Source organism: Limulus polyphemus, unplaced genomic scaffold (assembly GCF_000517525.1).
Source record: "Limulus polyphemus unplaced genomic scaffold, Limulus_polyphemus-2.1.2 Scaffold125, whole genome shotgun sequence".
Classification (NCBI taxonomy): Eukaryota; Metazoa; Arthropoda; class Merostomata; order Xiphosura; family Limulidae; genus Limulus; species Limulus polyphemus.
This window is the reverse complement of record NW_013665735.1, coordinates 241,573-263,810: the sequence shown is the minus strand read 5'-3', so window position 1 is coordinate 263,810 and position 22,238 is coordinate 241,573. Positions and strand designations below refer to the sequence as shown.

General features: G+C 32.4%; 1 protein-coding gene across 3 annotated transcripts in view; it reads left to right on the top strand.

The window, feature by feature from the left end:
* Window positions 1-22,238, top strand: part of LOC106473011 (protein muscleblind-like) — a 222,470-nt gene that overhangs the window by 184,342 nt on the left and 15,890 nt on the right. For 2 of the 3 annotated variants that reach the window (XM_022402459.1, XM_013933686.2), the window contains exons 5-6: window positions 8,861-9,043; window positions 11,429-11,656. In XM_022402459.1, the coding sequence (XP_022258167.1) occupies window positions 8,861-9,043; window positions 11,429-11,656 (411 nt within the window). The remainder of the gene's footprint in view (window positions 1-8,860; window positions 9,044-11,428; window positions 11,657-22,238) is intronic. The other variant, XM_013933694.2, reaches the window with a different exon arrangement.

Sequence of the window (22,238 nt, the reverse complement as noted above, 5' to 3'; positions counted from 1 at the left end):
TTCAGCAGTGGCCTGAAACCTGTGACAAAAACACCAAATGTCCAATACATAGATGAGACATCTTTCCCATGGCAGTCTATAAGCTCCATTAGTATAGACCTTCCTGAGTTCTGAAAGGAGCCTTACATATATCTTTGTTGCCCAGTTGGACTTACAGTAGTCAGAAGCCAAATTTAGCATACTGAACCAACAGGCACCTTCTTTATCCTCATTTACTTATGTGTGACAGAGGAAAAGCATTGATGCATGTTAACACGTTCACCCACATGATGTCCATGGAGAACCTTGGTGTTTAGTCAGTCTTCTTGTCCACAATAATCACTAGAGATATCTAAGAACTACCCACAGGTTGTATTGTTCCATCTTTCAACATCCACTCGATTTCATTAGTGTAAATATTCCTCGTGTTCTAAGGAAGACTTGTATGGTGGTAGTTCTATAGAGCATGCATCAACTCTTTCTTTATTTGATGATGTATTACTGTCCTGTCTAAACAACCATCTGGTTCTCTGAACTCATCAGCAAACTTCATGAACAAATCACAGAATTTCTCTCTTTCTATGTTGCGTTCAAATTTATAGCCCAGTCCTCAACCAGTGACCGCAGGTTCTCAGAAGGTCATGCATTAGTTTTTGGAAACATTTACTAAAATGTAGCTGGTGTCATAACGGTGGCTTTAGGAAGAGTTCCTGTTGTGCAGTTAGTTTAAGTGAGGTTCTAGCTGTTCCACAATCCACTAGAAACTCAATCTTACACCTGTCTATCATCATGGCACATGCCATGTAATTCCAAACCATGGGTATATGAACCAGCTACGATACCTATTGATATAAACTCAATAACACACCTACCCAAACTGATGGCCAAATTGACATCAGGTTCCACTGGATTACATTAGCTGGAGAAGTTGCAGTCATAGTTACTCATTGATCCACTTGCACCAGCTGCAATGGAATTAATAGCTACTGGTCCTATCTCATAACAGGACACAATCAATCTTGCATCAAGATCAGTAAGTGAAATGCCTAGAGAGGTCTTCTAATGGAATACTTTGCATATCATCCATTTAAGCAACTAAGTACTCATGAGGCCCATAATTTCAAGCTACTGTTCCTTCGGTTTTCTGTAGGGTCAAAGCTGTGGTGTAACTCAGTGATGAATTTGACCCCAGTTATTGAGTTCCTCCTCATTCAAGTGCTCGAGGGCAAGCGTGTACTGAACTGTTTAAGCCCTGCTTCTAGCATTGCACTGCTTGTCCTTGAGTCCAATCATTTGAGGAAACAGTCCAGACCCCCTTTTACTATAAACTCTACCAAGTTAACCTGTTTCACCTCACAACTAGTGTGAAATAGTTGTGCAGGTAGGTATCTGCTTTCATCATCTCTCTTGAGAACATAAAGTGTGTCAACCATTGAGTTCTGAATCAACCTCGGTCACTGTAGCTAGCCTGATTCACCTAACAGTGTTGTATCTTTTTATTTAAAGTTTCATCTATCATGCAGATGTTAATTCTTTCCGTGAATGCAGGTTACCCTGGCTAGCATATTATGATGCCTTGTACAATAAATGAATATCTAGACATTTTATAGAAACCACTCCAGTGAGTCTTTGGACTTCCAAGCTGATCACTGCCACCATAACCCATCCTTGCTCCTTATATGCAAACATCTGAGTAAAACAAGAAACAAGTTTCTTATTATGTAGTGATAAAACATGCTGTTGGAGGGGGGTCACTAATCACTGGCTGCCTTCTGCTGGAGTTAGAAGACAGGCAGGAGATCTCTGAACTTAACAAAGACGGAATTGATTGTGTCCATACAAAACTATTAAGTCAGATAAAACACTCATTACAATATCCAGTAATATTAGGTTTCTTATGTTAATGACCAATCTTCTTTTAATGATCAAAAGGAAATTAACTCTAAGTTCGTAATAAATTGTGAAAGCCTCTGTAACACCTAAGCATGATCCACACTCCAAAGCAGTGGTTATAAAGAAGTATGACCAAGCAAGTATAAGTTCATTAACTAAATGAATAAAATAATGAAAATATTTACCTGTTTATGTCTGAATAAAGATATGTTATTTTTTAATTATACAAAGGTAACATATAGCAGTTTTAACTTATAAATAGAGCACATTGAATGGTCTGCAGAAAGTGTGTCAAGGTATGTGGTTTGAAGTTTACCTCACTGTTCTTTGCAAAAGCTTGTTCCACTAAAATCATAATAATCATGACCATCAGACTGAACGTGATGGATGATGAAGTAGTCTATGATAACACTGGACATGGAACATTATTTTTACAATTTTTATTCGAATATTATAAGATTTTGTAAAGCCATATTGTTATGAGTATTTTTTGTATTATACTTTTTCGCATTCATCCATATCATATTAATCAACAGCTTAAGTTACCTTTGTGCTTTATACCTAACTGGCAAAGTAAACTGAAATGCCGGATTAAAAAATGCTATAAATGGGTAGGTAGGCCTCCACTTTTGCCATTTCAAGTCGTAGCATACGAACTATTCAGAGTATGAAATTTACCAGTGCTCATTTCAACAGTTCAGTCACACAGAAATCCATAGATGCTGCGTCCGACGACTTGTCCAGTATATTTTGTATGGAATAAAATGAATGCATACTTCATTCACCAGCTACTTGAGGTATACGTCAGTTGATCTGATGTGTCATGGAAGCAGCTTGTGCACACGTGACTTATGTCGTTTTTCCATATGGAGATCTTTTTTGATTATGTTGTGTGCTGTTTCCTTGGCAAGTGGAAGATTTTTGCCACTGGCTTTTGTGTTCGTAAATTCTCACCTGTTACAAGACGCCGCACTTTGCTTACCATGATTGTGATAAGACTTGTTGCAGGTCTCTTTCCATATAGTCCTGGCGTCCCCAGTTGATCCCCATTTCTTTGTTTTCCAATGTCATTAAGTACGAGGGATATCCCCATTTTGTAAATTCCCGATCTGAACGCATCTTTATTATCTGATTTGAGTGGGTGAATAGTTTGCATCGGGAAGGGCTGTTGCATACACTTCCTAAAAGTGATCAATCTTTGATGGCATCACACTACCTACAAAAGACCAAACAATGTCAAATGTAGTTCTGATACATGTCATTCTACCGTAACGTTATATCGGATGTGTTTGTTACGTGACTTTCTGATTTGCACATTCAGAGTAGTTTTAATATAATGTGTTCAACACTCTGTGTAACAGTTGTGTTACTTCTAAGGTTATAGAATTTACGAAATCAAATTCGAAGGCAACATCTATTGCATTATTGCGTGAACACATTGAATTATTCCAGTTCTCAGCAGTTTATTTAATTATGTAGTTACAGAATCCTTTATTGTATTTCTTGTGGGAGAGAATATATCTGGTGAAATATTGGTTTCAACTCTAATCTTTATGTTATTTTATTATAAAAGAGGATTTGTGACTGTCTCGGTCCAGTAACTCTCCTTATCGATATAGCTGAGAAGGTGTTTAATGTAGCTCAAAAAAGACAGTAATCAGCTACCTTTGCTCTAGGTTTTGTTAAACAAGTTAAACTGTTTCATTTCCAAATCCACAAAACAGTAAAGTAAAAAACTGTGAGCCCTACCTCTAGCTTGAAATCACCTTTAAAAGGAAAGTGATTGAATATAAGAATATACAATATTATTACATCAGTTGTATAAACTACTTCACAGACAAATGTTTTTATTATTCCAAACGTTGATCCTGTGGCACCTGCATTCTGAATGTCTGCTTATGTGATGATTATTTCAAAGTACTGAAGTTCAAAGTTACTAAGTAGGGTATGTTTTCTTGTTGATACTATAAAGTGTATTTGTAATACTTTATAAACAGTTAGTGTGTATATCATAACAACAAGATCAACATAATACCCAAACCGAGACGATGTTTAGAAGTTTGTCAGTTATCGTTGCTTGGTCTGTTACTTAAGCCTTATTGATTACTTCCTGTCAGCAAGATTTCCTTAAAAATATCTAACTGACGTGCGTTTTATACCTAAGCTTCACATATTGACATGTATTTTAGAATCCCCATTAATGAGCATTATTTTATAACGCATGAGAAGGATTGCTTTAACGCTCTTGATTCTTGTATTAAACTAAATGTTGTAAACTGTATAACAAATTATGTATGGCTTCTTTTCATATATTCCTGTACTAGAACTATCTAAATCAAAAATGAAGTACTGGGTACTGATATTTCCTGAATTCTTTGGGAAATGACAAAAAAATTGAGTTGTATTACGAAATAAAATTTAATTAGTTATATAACAGGTAATCTTCCAAAGAGCAAAGAAAAAAATATCTCGGTCTGTTTTCACTATATAGTTTACGTTTACTCAAAGTTAAGCCAATTCCGCAGAGTTTGGCATAACTCTCGCTCTATCCAATGCTTTATTTCACTTTGTAACTGCATTAGTTACAGGACGGTTTTATTTCCTATTATTTTCTCTGTTTATATCTTCAGCAAGCTCTATGACATATAATAACCACGCCTATCAGTCAGTGTTGCAACACACAACTGCACAAATATTTTAAAGATGTTTACTTTATATTACAGTAAAATTACACGTTACTATAGAAGAGTTTGGAAGTACATACTGCTTTTTCAAAAGTTGCTTGTCTCATATAAGTCTTAGAAACAAAGGATTTTGATTTAAATCACGCAATAACTTTTATGCATTTTTTTTTTCATACTTGATTATGGTAATAATGCGTGTATATTTAAATAGGTTTGTACATTAGGCATTTCGTGTATGGTTACCGTTTTCAGCTGCCAGTCGTTTTCTACTGGCAACCTAGCAACTGAACACTTGAGTTTTGAACCATTATTAGTGGCAGTGTAATGAACCGCTTGATAAATATTTTGAGCTTTAAACTTTGGCTTCTACTTATTTTACAGATACTATGATTCTAAAGCGTATAAAGTACAAAATATCAATAAATCCTAAATATTTTTTTCCACATTCGGGATCCATTAGATTTTTTCTAAGTTTAATTTGATTATAGAACTTTTTCTACATCTACTCTTTCCTTTAAAATAACATGTTAAAATATTTTTATATAGAATATGTATTTTTATGAATGTCTTATAAAAGTAAAAAAAGCAATTAGAAACAGAATGTTGGGCATTTGTTTAAAATAAAAGTTTTATACAGCTATAATTTATCGATCATCAAATTTTAAGATAAACAAAAATATTTTATATCTTTCTTTCCCTTTAGGAGCAATCTGGAAGAAAAAATTCACGTGTATTAAACGAAGTGACTTTCTAATTATAATGATTTATTCATATATAAAAATTTAAATAAAAATGAATGATTCAATTTTAGGAAATGTAACAAAACTAAACTGTGTAATGTTGCTCAGAAAGAAAAATAAATTCTTAAAGTTTGTTTGTTTGTAATTATGCACAAAGCTACACAATGGGCTATCTGTGCTCTGCCCACCACGGGTACCGAAACTGGTTTAGATATATTTTGTTTTTAGTTTACACGAAACTGGAGACAGTTCAAATATACAATATATTCAAAATAAAGAGCCTGGCATAATCTAGTGACTAGAGTATTTGACTCATAACCTTCAAGTTGTGGGTTCGAATCCCGTTACCGAACATGCTTGTCCTTTCGGCCGTGGAGGCTTTATAAGTTGTCGGTTAATACGAATAGATTAGACCAAGAGTTGGTGGTGATTGGTGTTCACTAGCTGCCTTCCCTCTTGTCTATCACTTCAAAATTGTTGACGGCTAGCGCAGATGGTCCTAGGGTAGCTTTGCGCGAAATCCAACAGATAAACAAAATAAAACCAAGAAAACAATTATATTATTTAAAACACTTTATCGAAATCATAAGTTACCATATGAATTCGAATTAACAGAGCTTCATGAATATTTTAGCATTTTGTTTGTTTTTATGCACAAAGCTACGCAATGGGCTATCTGTGCTCTGCCCACCACGGGTATCGAAACCCAGTTTCTAGCGTTGTAAGTCCGCAGACATACCGCTGTGCCACTGGGGGGGCGCATTTTATGATTTAAAGTTTTATTCTATCGCATCAAAAGAAAAATGTTTAAAGTAAACATAATTTGTGCTTTTGACGTTTTCAAAACTGCCTACTTTTGTGTCTGCTTGCGAAAAGGTAACGCACATCAGTATACTGGTATTTTTGAAAAGGCATTTTGTGAATTCAAACAGGTATCAAGCCCCTGGCTATGCTGCAGGGTTCCCCATTGAAACCCTAATTAGAACATCGTGTACATTAGTAGAGCAAGTGATCAGTTTGGTTTGAGTATTAGCTGCATCGTTTTGATGCGTGACCTAATGATAAAAGGGTTCCTACCCCACTAGAACATGATCATATTATTTTGTTGGTCAGAATATATGCTCGTCTGATATTCACCTGGTCATCCTACCAATCTGTTTATTTTAGAAACCTACAATAAAACTGCAATAAGTGTACATGTATACTTGTCTGGAAAACAAGATGAAGGTGATCTTGTGTAATAGTGCTTCTCAACCATTTCCAATATCATTCACCCATATAAGTTTTTCACAACAGCTCATTCACCCCAGTTCGAAAAAAGACAAAAAGTACTAAATTAAAATGCTAAATTCGTTGTTATGTCTTAAATGGACATCAAACTACAACCAGAATGAATACAACACAAAATAAACCTGGGTGAACGATTCACCCAGTTGAGAAGCACTTTAATATATAAAACAAGTAATGCATGAGATACGATATAACAATTAACACTGAAAATAAAAGTAAAAAACAGAGTGAAACGATCTTGTAAAATAAAAGTTATAGCAACGGATACTGCGCAAAGTTGATCGTGAAATAGAAGTTAAATGGAAATTAATATAACCCCTGTTAACCAAAAAACGAGTTCATAATTAAAATGTCCGTATTATTAATATACTACTTTATTTGAATTGCATTTAGTATGTTTGAAAATAATATTAGTGTAGTACGATGTAGAATTTTGTTAGAAATATATATATATATGTGTGTGTGTTTGAAAGAATCCCGAAACATATTGTATAACTCAAACGCATTACTGGATGTATATTTATGTGTGCCATATAATTCTAGTTGTGTCATGAGTTAGGCATGGATTAGTGGTTAGCGGCCGAGCTACTTATAGGAAAGTCCAAAGCTCGAACAATGATATGCTACTATACACACACTGAACGTTCAACTGTGGCAGTATTTCAGGCACAATAGACAATCCCGCTGTTCGTTAAACAGTAGCCATATAAGCGGCGGTTGTTACTGATTGGTTGTTTTTCTTCTGTACAGCAGTTCTGTATAAGGAATAACTATGAAGTTATGATCTGGCTGTTCATCCCATATGTCGCCTAAAATGTCATTCGGGTTGAAAATATTAAGCACTTTGTAATAAATTATTGTATTACATTTGATTCTGGCAAAGTTTCAAACGAAATCTCCCTTTTTTTTTAATTGGAATTTTAGAACTCCAAACATCCACTACTGGGTGCACGCACACACACACACACACACACACACACACATATATACATACATAAGAACCTATATTTAACTCGAAACTGCGTTTTTGTTAGGAAATAATAACAAATATTTCACCACAAGAGAAAATGTTTTTTAACATTGATGTCAACTTTATTACCCAGCAACTATGGAAGACTAAGTGATGGCTATTTTCGGGTTCCCCTATTGCACAGTAATCAATCATTAGAAAAATCAACCAAGTGGAAGTTATGAACAAGGCACTGTGGTATACCCGTGTATGAATGTGTATCATTCATTGCTTATTTGAATACACAAGGAAACGTTCAGCTTTAAACTTTATGTCCTCTACAATTTCTTCCATTTTGTTGAGTGCTTATTTGTTCGTCTCGTATGAGTTTTAACCTGTCACTAACTCGCCCTGATTTCATATCATAAATTGTAATATTTCAACACGAGATTAGGTCCTGGTATTAGTGCTTATCTCTTTATATGGTTTGAAAGTTCGCAAGGAAAATGACCATCGCTCTACTTTGCTTGGTTTTCCAGTAATATTTTTTACAACCATGTAAAGAGTGGAAGGTATTTGTTTTGAACTGACAATATATAGTTTTATAATGTTGAATTAATGTAGATATGAATACAGTTTGTATACTCTCTACATATATTACAGAAGTTGAAAAACTACGTTAAATTAGATAGTTCAACTGATCCAGTGTTTTATTTGGGAAGCAAAATATACTCATTCTTAAGCCATACTATTTAAAATTTAAAAAGCAATTCTTTGCAGTTTAAACGATTGTTTTACTGCCATTTTTTTTTCTGGTCAACCTTTAAGCTTGGAAAAAAAGTTGTTGTTGTGTTCTTAGTACAAACTTATACAATAGGCACGCTGTCCGTCGTGGGAACCTCGGAGTTTTAGCATTGTAGTTCCGTAAACTTACTGTTGACTCACCGGGTGACTGAAAAGGAAGTAAAATATACATGAAAAATAATGATGCATTTACCATTAAATAAAAGCTAATAAATTATGAGGATAAATCGCTATTGCTTCTATTTTTTCACAAGAATAAAAACTTTTACTTTAGCATCTTTCAGATTTATCGCATAAAACTAGATATTTTCATGTGTTTGAATGTCGTATTTTATGTCACAAGATAAAGTTTTTTGTTTTTTTCAAATCATCCCTATGTATGATGTCTCTAATATTCCGTAGACAATGATTGAAATTTACTATAATATCTTGATTTACATTTAGAAGCAAAATATTACCTATCCGATTTTATTACTCTGTGTCCGTAAAAGTGTTGATGTTTTTTATTTCTGACTTTCAAGGCTGCAACAAATTCTTACATGGCCACCCTTCCCACCATGGCCACAGCTTCTTCGTTCAGTCCTTACTTTAGTCCAAGTCCTATGATGGGGATGATGCCTGCCGAAGCCATGGCAGCACCTCTGAGTGTTATACCCACTCCTATGATCACAACCCAAAAGGTGCCTCGTACTGATAGGTTAGAGGTAAGTGGATCAATCATTTTGTTTGAAAAAATTAACTTATAATTAACAGAAAGGATAATTGAGGAAATGAAAGTGTTAATTAGTCTAACTTTGAAATATTGGAAATATAATAATAATGTATTTCATTTAATGCCAGTGGTACAACGCTTAAAGAAATTAAGATAATTATTTTATTCTAAGTTACACTAATACCTTCAATTTTATCAGAATTGTAGAACATATAAAACCCACAAAGAATTTGGTTGCATTTTAATGTTATAAATATCTGATAGTTTCAGAAGTATTTGCAAGCTCTATGTAAATAATGTATATTGATAAGGTTGATTACCCTCACAGTAATTAACCAATGTGGTTAAATCGCTTTTACGATAATTTTTCTTTTATAGTTAGACAATATGAAACGTATATTATGATATAAATAAAATCACTTGTTTCGTTACAAAAGCAGTAACTTCCCTAGCTATAAAAAACCAGAAGTGTTTGTGTCGATTATCGTAACATCCAGTGATAAAAAAAATAGTTTCCCTTAACAATAAAGGTGTGAAATTCTACAGTTCTAGGAAATGTTTGGGAAAATTTAGTGTTTATTTATTTCCATTTAACATTATTCGTTTAATGCCTTTAAATATATATTTACGCTACTGAGATGAAACTTGTTGAATTTACACTTTAAACGTTTACAGATGAAACTTGTTGAATTTACACCTTCAGTAGCGTAAATATATATTTAAAGGCATTAAACGAATAATGTTAAATGGAAAAAATAATGTATGTTTATTATACGAAACGTTTACAGATGAAACTTGTTGAATTTACACTTTCAGTAGCGTAAATATATATTTAAAGGCATTAAACGAATAATGTTAAATGGAAAAAATAATGTATGTTTATTATACGAAACGTTTACGTTAGAAGAAATGAAAGAATACTCTGCGTTAGATTCAAAATGAACTATTTATACATACAGTACATGGATGATTTGTTGATTTAACTAATTTCGTACCTTTCCTTATTATTTTTGTCAAATTATTGTTTGTTTGTCATTATTAAAGTGGAATAAATAATGTATGTTTATTATACGATGGATTACCAGTTAGAAGGAAGTGTGCTGTAAGGTTGACTTATGTTAACTTCGAACATTTGGTTACGCGTGTTGTACAGAAATGTTTGGATGATCTTTCGAGAAAATGTTAACGACTGTAGTCCATATTACTAGACATTTGATTACCGTACAACGAGAAAAACACAAAGTCAACCGGAGAGCAGTCATGGCTGCTACATTCATATATACCATGTATACATTTTAAGCTCATATTAAAGTAAATTTAAAACTTAAGTTTGCTGTTGTTTATCGTAGCTATTACACTAATTGTCAAGCATCTTAAACTCCTGAGCTTAATGTTTAACACATTATAACTGATAATTTAAAATTAATCCCCATTTATTTTAATATATCTATATATATATATTTAAGTAGTACAACCAGCTCAATATATCTTTTAAGCTATGATTTTAGTGTTTTTGGGAAGTTTAATATATTTGAGGATCGTCAGTTTGCTCCGCCATATTAAGATGATAATAAATAAGCTTATTAAAAGCATTATCAATTGTATGGAGTGTACGGCAAACTAAAATAGATTTTATTTGCTAAAATTTAAAGGTATTTACTTCTTTTGTAATTTCATTTAAAATTCCTTTTTTTACCAACTACTGGAGACTGTAATTTTGTGTGTGTGTATGTTTGTGTTTCGTATAATGTGGTTCAAAGTAATAGGTTAATTGTAAGCCTTGTTATTTCACTTTATATGTTTTCCTTCGGTTGGAAGGTATCATCTGAGATGATAACTTTTATATATTAGCGCCATCTTTTGCGAGATTTTATAAATTATTCCCGAGAAATTACAAAATGGGCATAATCGTAAATGAAAGGAAATCATTGTTCGTAGAATTTAAAATTTTATAAATCATAAAACAAGCAACTCTTTAACTGAAATGCTTCTGGAAGGTAATCCTTCTATCCTCAAGGCGAATTTAGGAATCAATGTTATTTTCCTTAGAAATGAGAATGGAAATTAAATTTATTATGCTAAGAATATTTTATTAACACCGAAGTACTTATACTTACACAAGAATGAGAGTTCATTGTTAAAGCACGAAGTTTATAGATGTAATATATAGATTCTAAAATTTTAATTGTTAATTTGATTTTTCATTGCGTTTCTTTATTTGCGTGTGTTCACTCCCATTTTGCATCTTTATGTTCTTGCACCGCTTTTCTCAACTTTTTTTTTGTTCTTTTTCTCTTCTTACTGCACTTAGCTGTCGTGGCTGTTCGCTGGCTTTGTTAATACGGTTTCTCCTGCATTGCCTCTCCTTTGCCTGTAGGTTTGCCGAGAATTTCAACGCGGCAACTGTAAACGGATTGAAACCGAGTGCCGTTTCGCTCATCCACCTGAGCATGTGACTGTGGACAGTACAGAAGGCATGGTGACGGTCTGTATGGATTTCATAAAGGGAAGGTGCACGCGGGATCCATGCCGCTACTTTCACCCGCCGCTTCACTTGCAGTCACAACTAAAGGCTGCCCAAAGCAGAGCTAACACCGCCGCTATGGTAGGCCAATGTTTCACTGCCTTCCTTTACCCGACCGCTCTTTTTTTCCTCCCTTTTTTTTTGTTTACTTTTTATCTTTTTTCACTTTTTTGCATGTGCCTTATGAATATGCTGACACTAATGCTATTGAAGCTTTTGAAAACATCACACCTAAGATTATAATTTATTGTCTTTGATAATCTATGAATTAAATCATAATTATGATCTCATTACAGCTAAACTCACCGCACTAGGATTCTCAACTGTATGTCTGAGTACATCCAAAGAGCATTTAGATATGCTAAAATGTGTAATTAAAAGGAAAAATCCGAATATAATAAATCCATATGTGTAGTAACTCTTTAACTGTAACTAAAAAAATAAAATTTATCAATACTGTCCTTTCAGTGTTTTACTTTAGTGGCATACATAATTGTTACGAGTTAAAATGTTAACGTGAATACATTATAAGTGTACTCTTATTATCTTAATTCTTTTGTTTGATGTAAATGTTAATATGAATCAAAGTTCCAAATATACGATCTAGTTATTTGTCGATTTATATACTAGGTTCAAAGTTTTCAGTTCCAAACAAGTTGTCTAATCCTTTTGTATCTTTCTTTGTACCTTGTATAAAGTGCAATACAAAATTTTTAACAAGTAGCCTAGCTTGTGTAAGATGTGTTTAACGGTATACAGTGTGTGAGATTATTGAATTCGTGTTACAACACCTATGTAATATTATACTCTGTATATAAACATTTTGAATCATTGTTCACATAACGTGAATTGGCTCCCTTGTATGTACGTTCTATAGTCTTAACATTTAATGTATCAAGTACAATATCAAAACAAGAAAACTGACTTCTATGTATGAACACCATAGTTTTTAAATCAGATTTACAATTTATTTTAGCGCAAAACTGCACATTGGACTGTCTGCACTCAGTCCATCGCGGGGGAATCGAACCCACGATTTTAGCGTTGTAAATCAGTAAAATTACCGCTGATCTACTGGGGCCCTTATAAAACGTATTCTCTACATATTGAGCATGAATGATCTAATCAGAAGTCCCATAAACATTTTCTGACATCTGTTTATCTATAAAAAATGTTGAGTTTCAAACATTTGGTCTATACCTCTTGTCTGTCAAACAGAAAGCTCGAACGCAAATATTTATATGTCTGAATACTGTAATTCGGAAATAAGTTCCTAATACGTGGTATAACCGTTGACGCTGGAACAACTTTTTTTAGTGAAGGGGTGCTCACAACGATTGAAGAAAACCGAAACCCCCCAGATATAAAGGGAAACCACGCATTCCGCACCCTCAGCACCCATTGTTGCCGCACCATCGGGTATTATCTTTCAGTATATTTTTGCTACCTTATTCTATAACGAGCGTTTTTTTTATGACAATGAAATTATATTTTGAATACCAGATTTATTTTGCTCTTCTTATTCCATCAGTACATATTTAGAATATTGACCCAACTCACAAACACATTATCGCTAGTAACAAGTACAAGGCCAATGAAACAAAATTGATTACTTTTTAATAAAATTTTACATGTACCTTGCGATTTTTTTAAATCACAAGCAGAAAGGAAAACTGAGTAAGTGCGAGGTTGACAATTTTTTGAAACTGTGGTATTGAAGTGACTGGTAACTTCTTAACGGTTGTTTAATCGTGATTCAAACGGTGACTTTTTTAAAATGCTCTTTTGTTGTTAATGCTATTGTGAATTCATCTTAACACTGAATGTTGTTCAACCTCTGTGTTTATTGTTCATGATGTATTGAACCTAGACGTTGGTGGATGTCTTGGCGTATATAATGGTGATAGTTTTTAACCTTCCATAATTAATAATATTAATGATGTTTAAATTTATTTTTATAGTATTTGCCATTTAAAACTTTTTGACACTATTACTGCTAATGGAATTTTGACTTTAAAACCTATTATTATTGATTGTTTTTTGTATTTAATTTTCCGGTAACTTTATATAATTGTAAAAATAGAACAATGGTATAGTGTGAACGCCTTTTCTAAGTTGGAAAGCATGATTATAATTAATTATACTCGTCATAAGACATTAGTGTTAAGCCTATTATATTTTTAACACTGCATTCTTTATCTAGTCTCTTAGGAATTTTCAAGAATGTATAATAGTATTCCAACCGGCCTGATGAGCTTTGGATTGAGCGAAGCGCGTCGTCGGCAGTGGATATGACGACCATAGTGTGGTTGGAATATCATTATTATACAGTATTCTAATTTTTGAAAATTCTTAAAGGACTAGTTAAAGAATACTGTGATAAAAATATAATAGGCCTAATATTAATGTCTTATGACAAGTATAATTAATTTCTACTAGAAACAGAGTCACATATCTCTAGCAAACAGTACATTACACTACAGTCATCTCAAACACCATAGAGACGAACAATAAGAAAATCAATAATAACATCTATAACAGTATCGATGATGAAATTTAATTTTGCAATGTTTTGCCAACTTTACCTTTTATCGTGACCTCTTTTTTGCGCCATCCCATTGATATAATCACCAAATCAATCGCTTATGCCATCATGCACTCCAAATAACAACAGTAACCGAAAAATAAACGGTCGGTGTGTCGTAATAAAGTTTAGAAAATAACTTAAACAGTTAAAAACTTATAATACTTAAACAGTCAAGCAAAATAAAGTCAAAAGGAAAGACTCCATTAAAAACAGCAAATCTAAACCTGTGATAAATGACAAAACAAGCCCAAACAAAAGTTAAATTAAAGACACCTGCATAAATTAAAAATTGATAGCTCTGTCATCAGAACTGATTGTAAATAATTATTCACGCTACAGTTCATGAGAAACAATAACGCGACATTTGGTATAATATTACCATGGCCATAACAGGAAAGATGAGAAAATTTAACCCTGCAATATTATCATAAATACAAAAAAAAAGAAATCTGTTCAAACAAAATGGGAACTTTATTACTGAAGACACCTTGAGACAATGTAGACGTTATTTTCTTATTATAGATTAGACCCTTTTAGCTAAGATTGAACTATTAGCGTCCAAAATAAACAACAGCAGAGGTATTCCGTAGTTGTTGAGAATTCCAGACTGTCAGCAGTATCGTTAAACACCTAGAATAGTTTAAAAACGGGGCACCATGCTTAGATTAAATAAAGCACTTTATTGAAAAAAATATTTATAAAGAAGTACAAAGTTGTGTGTATATTTATAAAGCTTACATCAAAGTATTCTACTTGTATTACCTAGTTTAACAATAGCATTTTGCACCAGCTTATGCAAAGCTTAGTTTTCGTGGACAAAAAAAAAAAAGTGTATGTGCTAAATAAGTTCCATATAGTACTTAAGGTAAATATTTATAAAATTTTTAGGTTAAGACTAAAACATGTTATTTCTAATATAAGATTATTTTTAATCTCAGTTCTCATGAAAACCGATAACCTGAGAGCTTTCGGAAAGTTGCAAGAAATAGTAAGGTTTAATATATACTACATGTAGCACCACAAGTTAGGTTTTGTCAAAAAAAAAAGTTTAAAATAAACTAACTAAGAAGGATTAGCCATTTTCTGGGTCCAGCATTATAATGTAAATATTCTTAAAAATTCCGTTTACCCAGATAACCATTCAGTAGGCATTATAAATACACACACACACACACACACACACACACACACACATATATATATTATTTTTTATTTCTGTAGTAATTGAATCAAAGCGAATTGTAAATTGGCGTATATCACATTTATTTATTTGTCAGGATTTAATACATATATTAAAAAGTATACAGATTTAGCTATTAAATGGTGATTGTTAATTACCATAAATGGCTAATCAGGGAATACTATAGATCTGATTGTTATGTTTAAACGATTTTGAGTATAGAATTCAGCAATCTCGTGATGTCAGCAGCTGGTATTAAGTCGTGGTGGAACGGAATGTATCAGAACTACATTTTGGTTTTGTTTGACGTATCGCATAAGTTGTGTAATGCCATCGAAAATTGTTCGCTGCTTTTGGGAAGGGTATGTAACAGCTCTTTCCAACACAAAATATTAATGCACTCAAATCATAAAGCTGTGTTCAGATCGGAGATTTGTAATTTGCAAGACCGAATACAAAAGTCCGTGAAAAACGCCATCCACGTGCCCTAGGCAACAGAATGCAATATGAATAATAAGGTTTCCATCTGGAAAAGCGACACAAGTCACGTATACACAAGTTATTTCCACGATATAATCTTACAACTGTCCCATTTCTTAAGCAACTGCAGAATGAAATGAAATGCTATTCCATTCGAAGGCCAGACGCAACACCTTTAGAGTTCTGTGCTATCGGACTGTTGGTTTCCTACACTAGAGTGGTTATGGAAAGCAACAGTGAGGAGAGGCGTGCTTTGAACATGAAAGCCTTACGACAGACTCTTTTCCAATGGAAACAACCATTTTGTGGCATTGTCAAGACGCGTTGTCAGATAGAACATGACCGGACATGGCGACATGGACTATAATGACGTGATGAGGCTTCGATATCGTTTTAATATAACTTACTCAACCTCTACATAAATAGTCACTCAGAACATACTGTAAGTAGCCAGGATTAAAATGTTCAATACAAAACGAATTTAAACATTTTATATATTTGTGCCATCTAAAACCAAATTGCCACTATTACTTTGATAACAAAAATTTTCAGTTTCAGGCAAATGCTTACAGTAAAATCTCACTTTTCAACGTGAACATGCGCGTCTAAAGCACACTCATTTCTTTTACAAACATTATCACATATAAAACAATCTCTCAGATTGCAAACATTATTCTATTCTAACCAGGTTTCCTAATTTGCAGCCATTGTATTATTCAAATATGTCTACTAATTATAAGTTTTTAATTATTTTAACTTAGTTTTCAAACCACAGTATACACCACTCACATCTTTACGTTAAAGCTACAGAATTGGTGACCTGGTTTATTACTGAATAATTTATTTTTGATATTCTAGAAAATGTTATTTAAAAATTAGTTTTAAACATTTGTATGTCAAATAGCGTGGTGATTGTTGAGTTACTAATATTTTATTTGTCGACACACCTACTTGTATGTTAATGTTTTTTGTTGTTTTTTTGCTGCTCTCAATAGAACTTTATTAAAAGAGTAAGAAGTATGACGATAAATTAAAAACAAAATAAATATAGTACTTTCTTTAAACATTTTTAGGATTAGTATGTTTCCCAATATAGGAATTTTAGGTATTTCGTTATAGGAAGGTTGTGTTAGAATATTTCTAGATATATTTTTAATGCTGTGAAGAGTCGAATTTAAAGTATTACCTGTGTCTGAACAAATAACATGAAAATCATCAAAACTTTATACGTGTACAAAGACACAAAAAATTAACGCTGTTTTAAAGCTGTTCCTTCTTTGTTCTTGTATGAACAAGAGTAACAAACTGGTTTTTGAAATGTTGTTTATACAAATATTAAAGGTTTACTTTTAACGCCGTATTTGAAAAGTAGATATTTCTAAACACGTATGGACGTCACATACTTGGTAAAATTTGTTTTATTTTTTTTCTACATTTTTGTAGATTCGTATGTTTCAAAAAAATGAAAGAATTTTATTCATAAATTTAAAAATATAAAACATCTATTGGAATTTTTTAAGTCTAATGTTTGACACTTTTGCATTTTATATTTTTAAAGTTATTTATTTTATTGAACTTACTTATAACAGTTTTTATTTAATTCATACTTCATAATTCTGAAGATGTAAAAACCGGTCGGATTGTATCAAAATAAAAACTTTTACTATCTATGGAGTGCAAGGGTCTTATAGATGGATAGAGATTTACAGTTATTTTAGAACAAACATCTGAATAATATAATATAGAAGTTGTTTTCTTTCTGGGTTTTTTTTTTCAATACTTATTATGCTGTAATGAAATTATAACCTTCGCTACCGAAGATGACGGAGGTTATGTTTTCACCCCTGTGTGTGTGTATGTTTGTTTGTGTGTTTGTCAGCAAGATTTTTGGAAAACAGCTGAATGAGTACGGGCGAAAGTTGGTATACATTTAGATTATGACCAAACTTAGAAGCGAATTACATGAAATTGAAATTTACTATCCATAGAATACCTTAAATACTTATTTATTTACATAAATTTTAAACAGACTTGAAGTTTAGGGGTATCAAGTTCCACATAACCTTCGAATTCAGGAACTTGATTTATTTGAATTTTGAAACTTTAAAGTATATATATATAGTAGATCTTAGAAGTTATGTAATTGGATTTTTAGAGACCTTAATGGCTAACTAGATATACCTATTACGATTTGAAAGACCTTTGTAGATGTACGATAATATATATATATATACGTTTTAACTCGTGTTTGGCTTACTTACTTGGTGGATAAATACAAAATTATGAGTTATAAAGTATAACAACTTTTTGAAATTTTAAATTTTCAGGAATACAACATCGTGTATTTTTTGGACCTGCTTGAAAAACAAATTTTTTGTTTCCATTTTTTAGAAAAAGTAGGATATTTTTACTAAAAATGTGGCCGGAACAAAATTATGTAACATATAATCAAAAAAGCGCATAAAGCGCAAAAGTAATTATCAGTAAATAGTTGAGCTGATTTCAACACAACATAGTAATTATTAGTAAACAGTTTAGCTACATTAGTTGAGCTGATTTCAACACAACTTTCAAATTTTCAATCTGATACCAGGAAGCACGGAAACACTAGTAACTGGCAGAGTATGTGATGAACACAAAAAACGAAAGAAAAGAACATGCCATATTTATGCCATATATATATGATGCATATTAACTACAACAGAAAGCGTAAAAGTAGTCAGTTGTTAAATCAATGATAGAAAAAAAAAGGCGCTGCCATATCAGGACCGAGTTTTTCGTGGCGCCAGGTCTTAAAAATATCTAACGTTGTTCAGACCTGTCTCAATGTTTGTTTTAGAGAAACTCGTTTCTTTAATTCTTAATTATGATTTTTTTCTTGATTCTTTGATAATTACTTGTTTAGTTTCTAATCAGTAATGCTATAAATTGTTCTTTAAACATACACAACGCTTTCTTACTTGGCCGCACAGCGGTATGTCTGCGGACTTACAACACTAGAAACCGGGTTTCGATACCCGTGTTGGACAGAGCACAGATAGCCCATTGTGTAGCTTTGTGCTTAATTCCAAACAAACAAACAAACAAACTTATTTGGCCATACCCTTTTTGAATGTGCTACTGATGGTTTTTATTCATTGGCATATTCGTCTTGTTTTTTTTTTTGTTGTTTTGTTTTTTGGTGGGGGGATATTCTTACTATTCATTCAGACAGACTATTTATATGTATATATGATGCAAGGATATACAAAACTATATTTTAAGTCGTTGTTATATGTTATTTAAGTGTAATTTTAAGTATATGCATTAAAAAAGGAAAACAACTACTATGATAGCAACAGAGTCAACTCATAGTAAGACTTGTGAACAACTACTATGATAACAATAGAGTCAACTCAAAGTAAGACTTGTGAACAACTACTATGATAACAATAGTCAACTCAAAGTAAGACTTGTGAACAACTACTATGATAACAATAGTCAACTCAAAGTAAGACACGTGAACAACTATTATGATAGCAACAGAGTCAACCCAAAGTAAGACTTGTGAACAACTACTATGATAACAATAGTCAACTCAAAGTAAGACTTGTGAACAATTACTATGATAACAATAGAGTCAACTCAAAGTAAGACTTGTGAACAACTACTATGATAACAACAGAGTCAACTCATAGTAAGACTTGTGAACAACTACTATGATAACAACAGAGTCAACTCATAGTAAGACTTGTGAACAACTACTATGATAGCAACAGAGTCAACTCATAGTAAGATTTGTGAACAACTACTATGATAGCAACAGAGTCAACTCGTAGTAAGACTTGTGAACAACTACTATGATAACAATAGTCAACTCAAAGTAAGACTTGTGAACAACTACTATGATAACAATAGTCAACTCAAAGTAAGACACGTGAACAACTATTATGATAGCAACAGAGTCAACCCAAAGTAAGACTTGTGAACAACTACTATGATAACAATAGAGTCAACTCAAAGTAAGACTTGTGAACAACTACTATGATAACAATAGAGTCAACTCAAAGTAAGACTTGTGAACAACTACTATGATAACAATAGAGTCAACTCAAAGTAAGACTTGTGAACAACTACTATGATAACAATAGAGTCAACTCAAAGTAAGACTTGTGAACAACTGCTATAATAACAACAGAGTCAACTCATAGTAAGATTTGTGAACAACTACTATGATAGAAACAGAGTCAACTGATAGTAAGACTTGTGAACAACTACTATGATAACAATAGAGTCAACTCAAAGTAAGACTTGTGAACAACTACTATGATAACAATAGTCAACTCATAGTAAGACTTGTGAACAACTACTATGATAGCAACAGAGTCAACTCATAGTAAGACTTGTGAACAACTACTATAATAACAACAGAGTCAACTCATAGTAAGATTTGTGAACAACTACTATAATAACAACAGAGTCAACTCAAAGTAAGACTTGTGAACAACTACTATGATAGCAACAGAGTCAACTCATAGTAAGACTCGTGAACAACTGCTATAATAACAACAGAGTCAACTCATAGTAAAATTTGTGAACAACTACCATGATAGCAACAGAGTCAACTCATAGTAATACTTGTGGTCGAAGATGTTGCTTGTCGCTCACTGTACACATTCAGTTGTTACTTTACACATTCGCGGAGTTTCGCACATACTTTATCATTGTGCAATATACACGTTATGACTTTCCTATGAAAACTGTAATAAGCCAATGAGTATTGTTTCAATAAAAATATACAAAGTGAGCAGTCGAATTTTGATATCGAAAGTTGAGGTTCCAGAATCACTATTAGATTTTCAGTGTTATTAATTTTTCACAATCTCACCTCCTTCAGAAAAAATTGTCATTTAACAATCCTATTACTTTTATTATTTTTTTCCAGTAAATACGACGCGCATGAGCTTGTTGTACAATAGGTTTATCGATATTCTCACTCTTATGTACTGTTGACAGTCGCCTCTAAGTCTCTAATTTTGATGTAATACGATCTAAGTATCTGATTTAAAGTCTTACGGGACCCGCCCCCCCCACCCCCAGTGGCACAGCGGTATGTTTGCGGACTTACAACACTAGAATCCGGGTTTCGATACCCGTGGTGGTCAGAGTACAGATAGCCCATTGTGTAGCTCTGTGCTTAATTACAAGCAAACAAACTTACAGGACCTTAAAATAAAGTATAATAAACATTAAAATAATTGCGCGAAACCTAACAAAACGAAAAAGGACATAGGAAACCCCTGTTTAAAAAAAGCTTTAATTTTTTTACCGATAATATGTAAAATTTCATGTTTTCACAAAACTAAAAGCAAACAAATTCCAACTAAATCTCAGACAGAATAAAATTGCATTGTTGTCGTTATATAATTAATACTTGAAACCTTTGGTACTTGGTGAAACTCTATTATAAGAGAAATGAGGAAAAAAGAAAGACAACAGTTGTCTTTGTGTTTTTCCTCAATTCTGTATCATGTTTTTGCTTTATATTATTAACGTTAATATTTTCTTCAGTCTATATGATATCAAAATTCTAAAACAATTTGTTTCTTCAAATATCGTGTAAAATAATTATCTTAATTGCTGTTGCCTACTATTATTTATTTTTTTCTAGTGTTTTGATCCTCCATTTTACATAAACAATCCCTGTAAAAATTTTGCTATTTTCTTCAAAATCTGAAATCTTGTTGCCTTTCTATTCTACGAAAAGCTGACGAAGATACGTTTTTAAGCTTTGTTTTCTCTGATGTTGAATAACTTATCAGTGTTATCCATTGAAATTGAAATTTGTGTTATTGGTAATCTTAAAAACATTTCTTTTATTTCTACATTTGCAATAATTTTAAAATAAATGTGATATATTCGAAACTTCAATGTTTGTTTCCAAGATAAATAATATTCAAACAATGACCGAGTTTATGATGTCATATAAACATATATTGATCAAATATTTTTTGGTTTTATATCAAGCAACTAATACGTTAGTGAACTAAGAACGTACACATAATTTTAGCCTGTGTTATACTCTCTGAAAACTGAGTTATTCTACAAAATCAAAGGAGATTCTGTCTAAAAACTTTGTTTCCATAAATATTATTTTTTATAACTATCAAAATAAGTTTTATTACACTCTTGATTACGTGTTCTAAGTTAATCAAACAACTATACGTTTTTTTAAGATTATATCAAGCGGTTTGAAAGGCATGTGTGAAAATAAAATTACTCTGATTGTATTCTGCTCTTCTTTTTTTTCGCAAACTACAGTGGTTGAAGATGTTATATAAAAACGAAAAGTTTTTTGGTGTACAAAACTTGAAGATAGCTCTTATATGCGGAAACATCTGTTAGCTGAATTCGTATACAAATCTTAAAATATAACG